This window comes from Magnolia sinica, chromosome 3 (genome assembly GCF_029962835.1).
Source record: "Magnolia sinica isolate HGM2019 chromosome 3, MsV1, whole genome shotgun sequence".
Taxonomy (NCBI): Eukaryota; Viridiplantae; Streptophyta; class Magnoliopsida; order Magnoliales; family Magnoliaceae; genus Magnolia; species Magnolia sinica.
Window position 1 is genome coordinate 63,208,444 of NC_080575.1, and position 15,356 is coordinate 63,223,799.

Consider the following 15,356-nt stretch of genomic DNA (forward strand, 5'->3'; position numbering starts at 1 on the left):
GCAGGACTCAAAAGCAGTTCCGGGAGGAGCATTAAAGGAGGCTGGCGCATGTGAAAGAGGGGGATTTGAGCTTGATTGGTGGGAAGGCTGGAAGGGACGTGAAGACAGGGGGCGGTCTTGGCTTGGAGGAAAGAGGAAAACAGTGAAGGGATTCTTTGGGGAAGAAAGCTTGGGTAGCTGAGCTTGGTGAGAGGGAGCTCAGTTGAGGCACGGCTGGAACGTGAACAAAATGAAGAAAGCTTAGCTTTGAAGGAACGGAAGAAAAGAAGAAGCAGGAGGGATTCGGCTGGACGATCCGGGTTTTTTTTGTTTCTTGTTTTCTTTTCCTTTTATTCCTTTGATTGTTTTTCTGTGGTGCTAGCATGATCATAGGCTAAACCTCTTAGCTAGGGCTAAGAGGTGAAGCCTATAGCGAGATGGGAAACTACTTTATGCTTTAAATATGAATGCATAAACTGAATTTGTTCTTTGATGATTATTATAAGGAATATTTTTATTAGTCTTTAAAATGAAATTACAATGGGTTTGCAATGGCTTTGAATATTTCTTTCCTTTTTATGTTTATGAAGAAGCCTGTTGTTCATCATTGCTCCATGGGCATGGTAGGATGACGATCCTCATACATTGTTGATTGGTTGGTAATTAGTTTAATCTTGTTGTTTGCTTTGTCTCCGGGCATGGTTAGATGACGGAATCCATTCTAATTCATATACCTTTCATCTCTTGAAAACTCAAGTAAGTTCGGTTTGAATTCCATAATCCTTGATGTAGGCATAAGATCTCCCGATCTCTACAAGTAGATCCTCCGAATCCCTAGTTTTCCTTCCTCTGAATTACTTAAGTTTTAGATAATTATTCCACAAATTATTCCCTAAATTCTATTTGATTTAGATAGCATCTTAGTCTAGTTCTAGTTCTACTTGGTTTCAGATAACGTACAAGTATCAGAGCAACAATGTCCAAGATTGTTGGACTCATAAGGCCACATCCGAAGAAGAATGTATTGGTGGATGAATTCTAGAATATCGACACTGATGTAAGAAGAGCAGGATCCAATTGATAATCATATAAGGAGAGTTTGGTGCATTCATAGATGACATAATCTCTCCATAATGATTCATACTGAGTAGCGACACGATCAAACCAATTGTCCCATTCTGGTAGAGGTTTTGGCCAGGATCGTTGATTCTTCAAAGCATTGGATGATTCTGGGATAGATTCAGATTGAATCAGTATTGTTTCGCCTTGACAGTTAGGGAACAGAGAATCCAGCATGCTGATTTCTTTAGGTTTGATTTCAGGGAGGAATGTTGGTCCTATAAAGTAATAATCTCCAATCGATGATTTGAAGATTACTTCGTCGAAAAGTGCATCTGGGGCATTGATCAAATCGTCGAAAAACTTTTTGGAAAGTGCATCTAAGGCATTTAAAGACGAAGAAGCAGTCATTGATAAGATCATAATTCAGAGTTCGAAAGAAGAGCGATATAGAGAAGAAAGCGTGAAATGAGGAAGAATGTTTAAAACAAAGCATATATCGACTAAGAATATGGCGCATTAAGTAGGGCATCATTGATTTTTCATTTGGTGCGATATTTATACACGCGTCGCCACAGGGTTAGCTTTTTATTCAGGAAAATGAAAGTTGAGCTGACATGCTGGATTACCTCGGTCAAAGGCGATAGCCGTAGCATCAACACATGTATTGAAGGACGACTGCATTTATGAGGGATCACACGTCGCTTTCACATTTTTTCCAAAGGCGAGGCGGGGGGGGGGGACGGGTTATGTATAGTCAAGAGGGATTTGTGTGGTGTATTTGAAGATCTTCGGGATATATAAAGAGGATTCTGCGATAATACAGCTGGTGTTTATTGGGCAATGTCAAGTCATCCACTAAGCGGTCCAGTGAAGAGTGATAGTACTGAAGCGATTACAAGACAGATGACAAGTTTAGAAGCAAAGAAGGTCAAGTAGTGATGAAACAATTATAGCAACCGTTAAAACGTGAAAAATATCCAAATGGTCAGGTTAAGGCTATAATATAAATAACAAAGGAATTCAGCGAAAGAAATACCCAATGTAAGTGGATGATTAGGTGACCAATCTTATTCTATCTTAATTGCATGCTAAGTATCTGCTTATCTTGACACTTGGAAATTGATCCACACATTCAATTCTGACACGCACACACTTATCACGTGTCGGAATCTCACACACTTATCACATGATCGAATCTATAAACCAAGGAACCAACACTGGGCCAATTCATGTTCACGGCACATCCCAAGAATCATTCTAATGAAAAACTTAAGTAGGATGTACCACAGCTAACATGTATGATCACGCTTCAAACATATTTATTAACTTGTCATGGCCCACCTGAGTTTTTTGAATGGTGTGAGTTTGGATGTGTTCCTTCCTCATGGTGAGCCGCAATTGATGGCCGGATTGGATGACATATACACTACACAAAAATAGTCAAGGATCATGTGATGGATACGCAATCGGAACCATTTTCCATCCACAGTACGACAAAGCAGATAGACGGTCCTGATTAATACTTCGTCTGCCACGTGTGATCAGTAATATGGCTCCAGAGGAGGATGATATTCTCAGGTACTGAAGCTGAACAAGGCCCATGGCTATTTGATGGACAGAATCCACGTTGACGGGGTCATCGACCAAACCCCAAAATCCGTGATCGCTACCCAATAGCCAACGATTAGGTGGCAAGGATCTTCCAGTCTGAAAGACTTTTGGTGTTCGCTCATGGTGGGGCTCATCAGATCAATGGTATATAGATCATCAAACATCAGGCCGAACAATACTGCACTGTCGGGAATCACATAATCTGGTCATCGACTCTTATGTTAGTTTAGCACCATTTGAAAAATGGCAATTTATCCTCCTCACATGTAGCACTGATGTAAAGTTATCCAGACCATCCAGAATCATGGGTCCTGCTGTGGATGAATCGTAATGGGAAGTGTCCAAATGGGATTTCTAAAGACAGATGGTTCATACAATCTTCTGCTCATGCTCAATCCATAGTTTGGGTAGACGATTTGGACGGCCTCAATTGCATTGCAGCTCATGCTCAATCCACATTTTGGGTAGACGATTTGGACGGCCTCAATTGCACTGCAGCTATGCCATGTACATGTTAAAAGAACCAACCCATATTTTTTAAATGATACAAAACTAACATTGTAGACCAGCCCAATACCATTGAACCGTTGCATACCGAATTGGAGAGGAATTGCATAATCCTTTGGGCCCATGTGCGTGATCAGGATAGTTGATCTGGTATGCCTGCTTGGATAGACCCAGCCCAAAAATTCTCTGATTGGAAGATCCTAGCCTTCTGATATCTGGACCTCATTTTATTGTCTCTGAACATATCTCCACGGCCTGTCTTAGAGCCACAACAGAATGAAGATTTAAGAACTTCCCCCATTGGCCACAAGTTGAGGGCATGGTCCACCCACCGTCCAACTAATCAGAAAAATATGGACTACTGAAGTATGGACCACAGATACTTTTAAATATCCTTTTGAGTCATAAAATCACATAATTCCTAATAAAAGGAGCATAAATTTCAATTATCTCTACTATTATTACTGTCTAAAAAATTTCTGAGACACTCTAGCAGGCTACCCTTCAGAAAAACCAAAAACAGCTACTGGGCCATAATCAACAGACATCCTCACCAATGCCTACCTAAAATGGGATTAAAATGCCTACCACTCCTTTTGCTCACTTAAATTCCCTTCTCAAGCATAGCACGCACTCTTGTCGGAAGCCCATAAAGCCGTATAAATCCAGCAGCATCTGCCTGGTCATAAATCTGCCCGCTCTCGAACGATGAGATGTCTTGCCTATACAAACTATAGGGGCTCATCCGGCCGACCACAGTGACTGACCCCTTGTACAGCTTAAGAGTCACGGTTCCTGTTGTGGTCTCAGTGATTTTCTCCATGAATGCGTCCATGGACTGACGGAGAGGATCAAACCACCGACCTGCATAAACCAGCTCGGCATATTTTAGTGCAAGTGAGTCTTTGACTTGCATGGTCTCTCTGTCGAGCGTCAGAGACTCGAGTTCGCGGGCTGCAGTGAAGAGGATGGTTCCACCAGGAGTCTCATAGACTCCACGGCTTTTCATTCCGACAAGCCGGTTCTCGACCATGTCAATACGGCCAATTCCATGTCTTCCTCCGATTTCATTGAGCTCGGAGAGGAGCGATGCTGGAGAAAGCTCCTTCCCATTGACAGAAATGGGGAGGCCTGAAAGTATTCCAATTTCTACATATCTGCATTTTGTCAAGCGCATGAGAGAGTTAATTCATCAGCAACCAAATGAAGGGGGGAAAATGAATTTCCAGCATGCCAATAGGGGTCCCACTGTGTGGGCCAATCAAAACAAAAGAAAAGACCCCAAGAAGAATTATGAACAATTTAGCTAATCCCATGAAGGTGAAAGAGCAGCAGGACCCACACATAGGACTGCTTATATGAGCCAGTCAAGTGCTGTGGGATCTTTTTTCCTGCCGTGCTTGTTGGAATTAGCACTATAATTCTAGCAAAACTTATATTCATAAATACCAATATATATATATATATATATATATATATATATATAAAGTACTCAAATAGATAATACAACCACAGTTCCACAGTAAATGGCTGCTGAAAAGATCTCGCCATAAAAGTTAGATAAGAAATCAATTGCCTTTCTGCTTATTTTTCAGGAAATGACAAACTGCTACTGTTTGGATTATTGCAGGAAATTAACAGTTTCCGGAAATCAATACTACTGTTTTTGAGAAATTCAGTGGTTTCTTGTAAAATTTCCTATGGCAAGCATGTTTGATTTTAGGGGGAACACAAAAGGTAACTAGAACAAAAGTAAAGGCTAGCTTAATGATATAAAAGGCAACACGAGAAATATTTGAGGAAAAATCATTGCCAAAGCAATATTACACAATCGGAAGCCTCTTATGGAAGCTCCGTCCGGAATCCCATGACTAGGCCCATCCACATAATGTTATTATGATCCAGACCGTTCATTCAGTGTGCCTTCCATGGATCATCCATAGCCTGAAAACCACTTTGATCAAACTATCCCAACCATCTGACTCAATTTGTCAACCACCCATTTACAAGCCACTGATCATGTCATTAGGATGGCTCCATTGAGCTTTTTTTCTTTTTTGTGAATGTAACAAAATTCTATTAAAATGCCCCAAAAGGGAAGGGAAACTTAATCCGTCAAGGCAATGATATGACTTCCTCATACAGAGGAGTTTCTAAGGAGCAAGTTTTAGGTTCTAGTGAAAACTAGGCAGGGCACAATTCATGAATGGTCCAGATCATGTTCACATAATGGGTGGCCTCGATCGTGGGATTCTGAATTCTTGTAGTATCATTCATCATATTAGTTTATAAATGAATGAATCCACTTACTCTGGGATATCTGGAGCATCTTCTGGGTCGGCAGTCATCATGTACATATCCTTGCTGGGCTCGTTTGCTGGATCTTCCAAAATGTCTCCCTTCCATGTCCCAGATCAAACAAAAGCAAGAGTCAGCTTATTGGCCACATCATACATGTACAACAGTAGCAGGATCAGCAAATATTTATCTTTCTGTATATTTTCTTGTACCTTTTCAAGCTTTGTTTTCTTCAATGTTGGACATGCCCAATAAAATAAAAATATTCAAAACGAAATTAATATACCCAACCACTAACCATCGGCAGAAGTTCATAGATATCCAAGTGGAATCAACTGTCCCAGAGTATATCAGCAGCCGATTATTTTCTTCTTCTTCTTTTCCTTCATATAAAAGGAAATCTCTACTCATTGTAGGTGACATCATGGTACGATAATATCGTAACCATTTTTTGCAAATTTTACAGTGCATAGTTTCCTAGGATATACCCAAACAATTATGTAGGCTTGGAGTACCAGAAGGTATCATATCAAACCAACATCAGTAGTGATGCAAGATATTGCAGTTAAGCACCAGATGGTATACCTTCATCTAGATCTAGGTTGCAAACAATATTACCTGAATCACCAACCCCCTTGGATTTTTCCATTCTGAATTGCAGCAAATTTCAGATCATTTGCAATCTAGATTGTTATTTTTACAGAAAATTATGGTTCTATACTCCTAGTGTTTATTAAGTTGTGCTGTAAATTTAAATTTTGAATGTAGTATTTATACTTATTTATGGACTAGAATGCAAATGATATACTGCTAAGCATGTGGGAACCATGATAATAATAATATTCATTTCATATATAAATCAGAATATCAATTCATATATAAAACGATATTGCATATACATAATGTACTGGAGCAACCCAAATGAACCTATCCCAAGTGTCCACGCGTCCACATATTGGAGGTAGTGTCCCATGTACCCATTCCTGTACCATGTACCAGAGCAATCTGCAATCAAGGTACCCTTGGTTGTAAGTGGGCTAGCCTGGGATAAAGCAGCCTTTGGGTCTGCTTTGGGCCGAGCCTTGACACCCATGGGTTGGACAAGGACCTGAGCAATGTTTTAAATATCGACGATATCAGCCAGTATATCCCACGATATACCTTGTATCCCACCTATGCGATATGAAACGCACAGGTAGTGCCGATATATCCTACATATTTGATCTGGTGAGCATTTTCAATTTTTGATCCCTTTATTTTGTTGAAATTATGTTAAATCAGTGTCAAATGGTTATAAATCCATTGGTTCTTCATGTTTTGCATGAAAAGTCATGAATTTTGAGTTTTGATTTCAATATCCATTGGTTCTTCATATTCTCCATGTTTTTTTTTGAAATTTTCCTTCAACCATCTATCGATTGAGACTAATTTTGAAGGATTTAGGAGTATTTAATGAAATGATCATTGCATATACTCTAATTTCGCAATTTGAGCACATGTGGTCTGATTTGGGGAAAATTCGTAATTTCTCCAATTTCTCCCAAATTGCTTGCAATGTTGCACATCAAACATGAAATCAAGTATGTATGAGGGTTGATCTATGATTGTTAAGTCCTTGTCAATTTTCAAAAATTAAAAATAAATTTTTTTAATTAAAAATTAATAAAAATAATTTATATATATATATATATATTCAAAATTTCCCTTCAACTAGTTGTCAATTGAAACTAATTTCGAAGTATTGAGTAGTGATTGATGAAATGATCATCACATACGCTCTAAATGTTATGCATTCAATTTGAATATAGTTGCATTAGTTCAGTCAGACAGTGCATAGCTTAGGACCCTATGCAAAGTAAACCTATCGTGTGCACTTCTTTTTGAGATGTTATGATTTAAAAGTGTATTAAAGTATTTTTTAACAATCCCTGAAGTTTCATTGAAAAATTCAACCATTTTCCCAATGTTTTCCCATGTTTCCCAACAAGTACGATAAGTTAATACAAATGATATATCCCGCGTGATAACTGAAACGTATTTGTATCCCAAGGATGCGACACATGACGCGATACCGATATTTCGAACGTCAGACCTGACTTTGGCTCTATTAACCAATTGGGGCAGACCTGGCTTGCATCTGCTTATGACACAAGTCCAGCCTATTTAACAATGGCTGGCTAAGTATTTGGCCACTGAGCTGGCCTAGTTGGTGCCTGATTCCTTGGCTCATGGGCCAGGATGGGCTCGACCTGGATTTCAAGTCATTATCTCATGGACCGAAACTGGACATGCTTTGGCCATCTCATTATATCTCTGTGGAGTATCCATAACTCCAAATCATGTCCGAAGTTTGGGGAATGCAGAATTATATCCATGGTTCTCGTATCTGGGCATCATGTATACCGTCTATCGCTCAAATGATGGGTTGACCTGTTATAATGATATCAATTGTGTTGAAAATCAGTAGATTAGGTATTATCAAATACATCATTATTGGTTCCATTCAGGATTATATTATGATAGAGAAGAATTTCTTTCTTTCTTGGGTTTGATTATGTTAGCCTTTGTTCCAGGCTAGGCTTCATTATGATACTCCAACTTGAGGGGGGGTGTTGAAAGGCTGACGATTGAATAGGGCCTATTGGGCCTGAAGTTCATGTAATATAATAAGGCTCATAGAGCCCATTCAAGTTTTTACTATTATAAATAAAAGTAGAGAGTTAGGGTTTCAACCTTAAAAAAATTCCAACTACAAGCCACCCCCTTCTCACGAAGCACAAGTCAGTGAGGAAAAGACCACACGACGCTCAAAATAGAAAAAGAATGAAAAAGAGGAGTGAAGGGTGAAGGGACAAGGGTTAATAAGAAGTTGTTGTGTAGGGAAAGAAGGGTACCACCACTTGTTGAAGAATGAAGGGTGAAGGGAAAGGGGTTCATAAGAAGCAATTGTTGTGTAGGGAAGGAAAGAAGAAAGAAAAGACGATTAGAAAGGGAAGGAAGGAACCACCGAAGATTAGGAAGGGAAACATCACTTATTGAGAAAGATTAGAAGAATAAAACTCATAGAGTTAAGAAGAAAGAAAGGAAAGAAAGAAAGAAGAAAGAAGAAAAAGAAAAAGAAAATTGAAGGAAAAGAAGGGAATCACCAGAGATTAAAAAGAGAAACACAAAAAACATTTAAAAAAATCTGCCATAATAGAAAAAATCAGCAAACCCTATGCCAAAATCAGCAGCTTTACTTCAATAGGAAAAATCTAGCAGGCCCTAGTCAAGGCAACACAAAAATCTACTTTCATAGGAAAAATCTAACAAACCCTAGCCAAGGTAACATAAAAATCTGCTACAAATATATATATATATATATATATAATCATCAAGTCCAGAAAAAAAATCTTCAAAAAAGAAATGAAAAAAAAAAGTCAAGGAAAAAAGAAAAAGAAAGAGAAGAAGAAACCATACAAGAAGAAGAAAAAGAAACTCTAAAAGAAGAAAACCTAAGGGCACTTAGGCTCTAATACCATGTTAAATGGGTACATGGTGCTAATCTTGAGAACTTATGAGAAGCTACAATGAGACAAAGAAGAAAAAAAGAGGAGAGATGGAAGAGAGAAACAATGAGAGAGAGAGAGAGAGAGAGAACATGGGATGCTTAGAGTGTGTAGAAACCCTAGCCCTCTGGGGTCTCATTACATGGACTTGTGAATCTGCCCAATGGGCCTTATTCAACCATCAACCTTTCAACATATTATAAGCTACGATCAGTTGCCGGACTCAAATCCAATATTTCACTTATCCATTGATTACATAGGGAAGTTATTGTATTTGAACACGTGTAGACAGTGCAAACACATAATACAACAAAAAAAAAAAAAAAAGGATGAGGTGATGCCATAAGAGTTTTACGTGCCTAATTGCAAAGGACACATGAACTGCAGACCGCAAGAATAAAGAATGGGTTAAAAAATGCAACGAAATCATTCAAGGGAACTATCTGAAATAAATAGATTCCATGATCGTATAACATATTGATCATATCTTAATAGAAAAAGCAATGAATTGTTGGAATTACCTCATGGCTAAGGTGCCACAGATTCCGATCTCTGCTGTAAATAGATTTCTTTGTCACTGGAACAGGGACATTGTGTTTCTTTGCATATTCAATGGCATCTTCTCGGCCCTTAATTTCCCACTCCCTCCATGGAGCCACAACATTGAGTTCAGGATTCAAAGCAAAGAAAGTCAGCTCAAAGCGTACCTGGAAAGAAACATTGATGGAACAAAAGTGAGGTTAAAAGGAAAGATGAGTGGCAAATATAATTCCTTGGAAAGTCAGCTCAAAATGTACCTGAAGAGACATGTTGATGGAACATAAGTGATTTTAAGCATAAATATAAATAGTGAATATAATTCCTCGGAAGCAAATGCAAATACCTGATCATTTCCCTTTCCCGTGCATCCATGAGAAACTGCATCTGCTCCAACTTCCTTAGCAACATCAACCATGGCCTGCGAGTTAAAAGATAGATTAGAGACAAAGGGATTTTTGTGCTGGCTGAAAAGCAAAATAACATTAAGAAAGGAAATATTTATAAGGCACTACGTTAAAACACGTTGAGAAGGTCAAATCATATTATCGTGTGGGATCGTTCCTCTGAGTAAGCAGCATCATTAACCATTCTTAAAAAATGACAACCACAACCTCACAATACAAGAGAGAAAAAAGAAAAGGAGAAAGAAATCCCTCAAATGTCATGGCATCTTTGTTCCTTTCTTGGTAGAAAGAGATAGATGTAATGCATCTGTTTGTTGGTTTTTGTCCCCTCTAACAGCAGGTATGGTATAAGCCAGCAGGTTTTCAATTAGCATAATTCTGAACTACCAACAAAGGCCCTTACTACCATGAAAATTTATTTAACAACCTTTAAATGACAGAACGAGATATCCTGATTTTGTCTGTTGAATATCCTGTACTTTAACCTCCAGTCAAAACCCCCTACAACACGATATTCTTTAGGTTTGAGAGGTTTACTGTTGTCAAGTAGCTCCCTGCTAAATATTTACTTCTAAGCAATTAGAAGTAGCTCCATGCTAAATATTTACTTCCAAGAAATTAACTTAGAAAGCGTTGAGCATTATAGAGTATGGATCAATGGTGCAGGCAAGAAGAACATCCAAAGGCAAAGAAAAAGACGAAATGAAAATTAAACAAGGAAGCAATTATGCCTCGGGCTTCCCAAGTCTACAAAGGAGATGATTTTGATGTAGGTGTTGATATAGTCTTACTAATTAGCACGGGCATATTCTTTACAGTTACAATATACCAATGATGCTTAAACCGTCAATTGACAGTAGAAATCCACTTCTTCTCCTTTTTTTTGTTTTGTTTTTAATGACAGCAGAAACCCATGAATCTAAAACAAAACAAGAATTAGAAGAAAGCTATTTGGCAGACAACAATCCATTAAAAAAGCACAATTGCTGGTCACATGATCAGCATAAAAATTCCATCTCTAGCACAAGATGGTTGCAGTTTACAATGCTTCAGGTGGCTGCGGCTACACAGACTCAGGAATAGCTGGTTGACAATTCAATTGCATAGAGTTTGATAGCTGCAAGTACATTACTATTTATTGGGGGTCTCAAACACTGCAGACATTCAACCATAAGTGAAGTGATCAATCACAAATATAAACTAATCCAGAAACAGAAAATTAGAGGCATGTTTTGAAAAAATTGGTAACATGTTCATAAGCTATGGACCCCTGGGTGATGATGTCATAAGTGGGGCCCATGCATGGAAGAGCCAATTGAAGCTAATTTGGGTTTGGTGAGGTCTAGTGGGTTTTCTGATTTCAATGTGGAGGTGTCCTTGGGATTCTAGGAATAAGGGAAATCAGAGTTCAACAAAGAGCAACATTTGACCCATAGATGAATCCATGGATGAGACCCGCAGGCCCTACACCTATGGAAGAACCCATTGGGGTATAATGAGTTTCCGAATTCAATCTGGATGGGGAATGATTTCTAACTTAGTGTAATCAGAGTTCCTTAATTAACTGATTTCTTTGTTTAAAAGGTGGGTGTAGAGTCAGTTTCTAGGAAGCTCTACAAGAGTCTTTGCTTAGAGGAGTCAAATTTTGGAAGTTCTCATGCAAGTGGTGATTGAAAAGTAAAAGGTGCGGGTAGGTGACTGGTTCTTCTTCAGGTGAGGGGTGTTTATTCCGAGTCTTCAGAGAGCCAAGGTGTTTTGGCCTTTCTGGATGGGCATCCCATATATATGCATTCCTTTCATCTTTATAATGATTATTGAATTTTGAATCTTTTTAACTACATAAAAAGTGAGCTTCCGTATGCTCTCTTGAATATTCTTTCAACTGCATAACATTATGTTACCTATTTATCAGCATCCTATTATTTCACCTGCTTGGATGATAAAAACAAAAATAAAATGAGATTACAATAATTGGTGGTGACCAAAGTATCAGGGAAGTTTTGCTCTTTTAATAGATCTGCATAAATCTATATAGATACAGCTTTGCTTGAACTGCTATCAGGAGGATTTGTTCTCCATGCATGTCCACCCCCCCCCCCCCTTTAAAAAAAAAACAAATTTGTTGTTGTCGGCTTCGGTTTTAGACATTTTCTTACATTAGCTCATGTCAAACCATTGTTCAAGAACTTGGATGGGATTTGGAAATTGGTATTTTGATTTTAGAGTTCTGTTTGTCTCAAAGATTCCCTCCCCCCCCTTTTAAATAAAAAATTGTTGTTGTCGCCTTTGGTTTTAGACATTTTCTTACATTAGCTCATGTCAAACCATTGTTCAAGAACTTGGATGGGATTTGGAAATTGGTATTTTGATTTTAGAGTTCTGTTTGTCTCAAAGATTAAGCCATGGATGAGTGTGAACTACTCGAGCATGATCATTCCTGTGTGTGGGTGTTTCATGCTTAGCCGTTTGTGTGGCAAATGTCCGTCCATGACCCTACTTTGTTGCTTGCACATTGGGGCATGCATGTTATCATTGGACGGGACCATGTTGGCATGTGAGTGGTGCTGACATGAGCCACTGGTAATGCTGGTTCTATGAACCTGAGTAAAGAGGAAAGTTGATGTCCCGTCGGCAACCAATTGTAAGACTTTTGCCCATTCACAATTAAAAGTGTTAGGCCCAAACACTCTGGGAGAGACGCTAAGGTGATGGTGGTGATGGTGACCAATCAAAAAATAAAAAAAGACAAAATCATCTGTGTAACCTTAGCAATAACAGGACGAGCCATTGAAGTCCCGAGCAAATACTTCCTCTCATAGATGGCACCAGCTCGCAAACAAGGAAATATGTAATCTCTCACAAATTCCTCCTTCAAATCCTTTACGACCAATTGACTTGCCCCACTAGCTTTGGCCTTTGTTTCCAAGCCATCCATTTCTTTAATACCCTTCAAAGATCAATTGTCAGGTAATTAATACAGACATAGACTGAAGGTCAAACATGAAGAAAAATGATGATTATGACAACCAGAAAAAAGGAAAGTTAAAATAAATTGTCAACTTCGGACATAACAGGGATCAATATTGATTGGTATTAAGCAATGTGAAGTAAGTGATGGAAGTGGAGCATAAAAGAAAGAATGTGAAAGTACTAGCTCATATGTTTTCAAGATTAGAATGGAGACTCACAATAGAAAAAGACAAAAATTTAATACAACACCTAATTTGATAATAAAAAACAAAAATAAAATAAAATAAGAAAAGCATGTGGAAGTAGTGTTGTCAAAATTCTACGATTTACGATTTACAATTTACAATATACGATTTTAGTCAAATCTTAAGCAAAACGATTTGAATCCCAACCTTGAATCCCTTTTTTATATGAATCCTACAATTCTGTGATTTGAATCCCACGACTTACGATTCAATTCCTGATTTACGATTCAAATCCTGATTTACGATGCAAATTATACTTGTTCTTTCTATATTAAGCTTCACTTGACTTTCATTTTATGTTTTTAAATTGGGTGGGGGTTTAAGAATCGTTTAGAAAAGGTAAATTATTTTTATTTTATTTTTATAAGAGATTAAATGATATATATATTCTCTTCAACGATAAATCATGTAGTTTTTTTTTTTTTTGGTGATTTCTTACTTCGTAACTAATTGCAACACCAAATTGATGTATGACTTGGCTGTAATGTTTTTAAGGATGGTTACGATCATGATGACTAATATGTATTATGGAATGATGTTTAGAAATCAAAATATCTTTTTTCGTCGGTCTGCAGTATTGAAAGCCGCTTTTCCACCTTGATTCTACATTCAAGAAAGGTAAAAAGAACATAAATTATTAAAGGACCCTCGCATGTTTTTTAACAAAAAATAAAGGAATAAGAATCCTTTAACACTATCATGGTATTACTTGGTGCACATTGATGGCAAAAGGACGATAGATGAGTTTAAAGTTTAAAAAAATAAAAATAAATAAAAAAAATAAAAAATAAAAAATAAAAAAAATCTGATTTATTTATATTTTTTCAAAATTTTAAGAAAATTGTAAAAAAATCTTATGATTTACGATACAATTTGCGATCCAATATGATTCAACCCCTACTACGATTTACGATATGATAATGATTTTGACAACATTGTGTTCAAGAAATAAATTCTGATTAATTTGCCACTAGAGAATAATCATGTAAAATTTGACTTCGTGCCTCTTATTTGTGTGTACTATGTGTGCATTAATCAGCTTGCCAACCACTTGAAACTAAAATTTTGCTTAGTTACTTTCACATAAAACAATATTGCATATCTAATCACCATCATCATCCAAACTATCCCAATTAATTGATGTAGGGTACATGAATCCTTTACTGCCATTCCAGTCTAGTTCTCATATTCTTCGGATTCAAGTTGGAAGTTAGCGCATAACTTTGATGTCGGCTGCCAACCTGATGCAACCCTTCTTTATTTGGGCTGGAGCCTGGCAATGAGCACAAAAAAAACCCCACCTGCGCAATGTAAGAGACTACTACATAGTTTGATTACAACCAAGCACTATCTAATAGTCGATTGCATTAGGTTGATTACAATCAACAAGTTGATTACATTGCGCATCTAATATGGAAAATTTAAATAAATCAAACAGTCCATGGGTACTATCTCCTTCAATGATTCAAAACCTCTACCCCCTCTGGAGTACTACTTTCATCAACTTAGATTCAAGCATTAAACCCTAGTTTGAAGTACAAAACATGGACATTGGTTTGAGCATAAAGCCTGTTTTTAGGTACAAAATGTGGACATTGATTTGAGCATAGAGCCCTATCTGGAAGTACAAAACATGCAATATTGATTCAAGCATTAAGCAATACATTCGTTGACATACTTGACCAACATCAGCAGTGAAGCAAACAACATCACATCCATAATTTTCCCTGAAACATGCAAAAAGTAGAATATAATCAAATGAAGTACATGAGTATATCAATCAAAAGAAGCACATGGCGTAAAATATACATCAATCAAAAGAAGCACGAGTCGCATTGGATGAAGCAAGCATATAATCACGTTAGCGCATCCAATTGGATTGAGCTCACAACATCAATAAACTTTTCTTTTTCTTTTTCTTTTTCTTTCTGTCTTTTCTTTTTTTCTTTTTTTTTTCTTTTTCTCTTTTTTTTTTTTTTTCTTTTTGAAGATAAAGGACAAGTTATAATTCCAAGATGCAATTCCAACCAAAGTCTAGAAACTGCTCCATGGTACAAAAAAGTAGGGCCAAGCGAATACATAATGTTTATGCAAGAATCAATTTCCAAATGACATAAAAGAGGATAAAATTATTGCCAACATCATAAATGCACACCAATTGAATGGTTTTTTTAAGAAAGGCAACAACATTT

The 15,356-nt window shown here is 37.4% G+C and overlaps 1 protein-coding gene across 4 annotated transcripts; it reads right to left on the minus strand.

Annotated features, from left to right (window-relative positions):
* Positions 1 to 3,539: 3,539 nt before the first annotated feature.
* Positions 3,540 to 15,007, minus strand: LOC131239974 (argininosuccinate synthase, chloroplastic). 4 transcript variants are annotated; one of them, XM_058237948.1, is made up of 6 exons: positions 14,843 to 15,007; positions 12,714 to 12,896; positions 9,889 to 9,963; positions 9,527 to 9,712; positions 5,470 to 5,558; positions 3,540 to 4,316 (listed from the first exon to the last, which is right to left on the minus strand). In XM_058237948.1, the coding sequence occupies exons 2-6, from the start codon at positions 12,882 to 12,884 to the stop codon at positions 3,764 to 3,766; spliced, it is 1,074 nt and encodes a 357-aa protein (XP_058093931.1). In that variant the 5' UTR covers positions 12,885 to 12,896; positions 14,843 to 15,007; the 3' UTR covers positions 3,540 to 3,763. The 4 variants fall into 4 exon arrangements, with proteins under 4 accessions (XP_058093931.1, XP_058093930.1, XP_058093929.1 ...); XM_058237947.1 differs by lacking the exon at positions 14,843 to 15,007 and adding an exon at positions 14,329 to 14,349; XM_058237946.1 differs by lacking the exon at positions 14,843 to 15,007 and adding an exon at positions 14,275 to 14,349.
* Between the last annotated feature and the right edge of the window lie 349 nt (positions 15,008 to 15,356).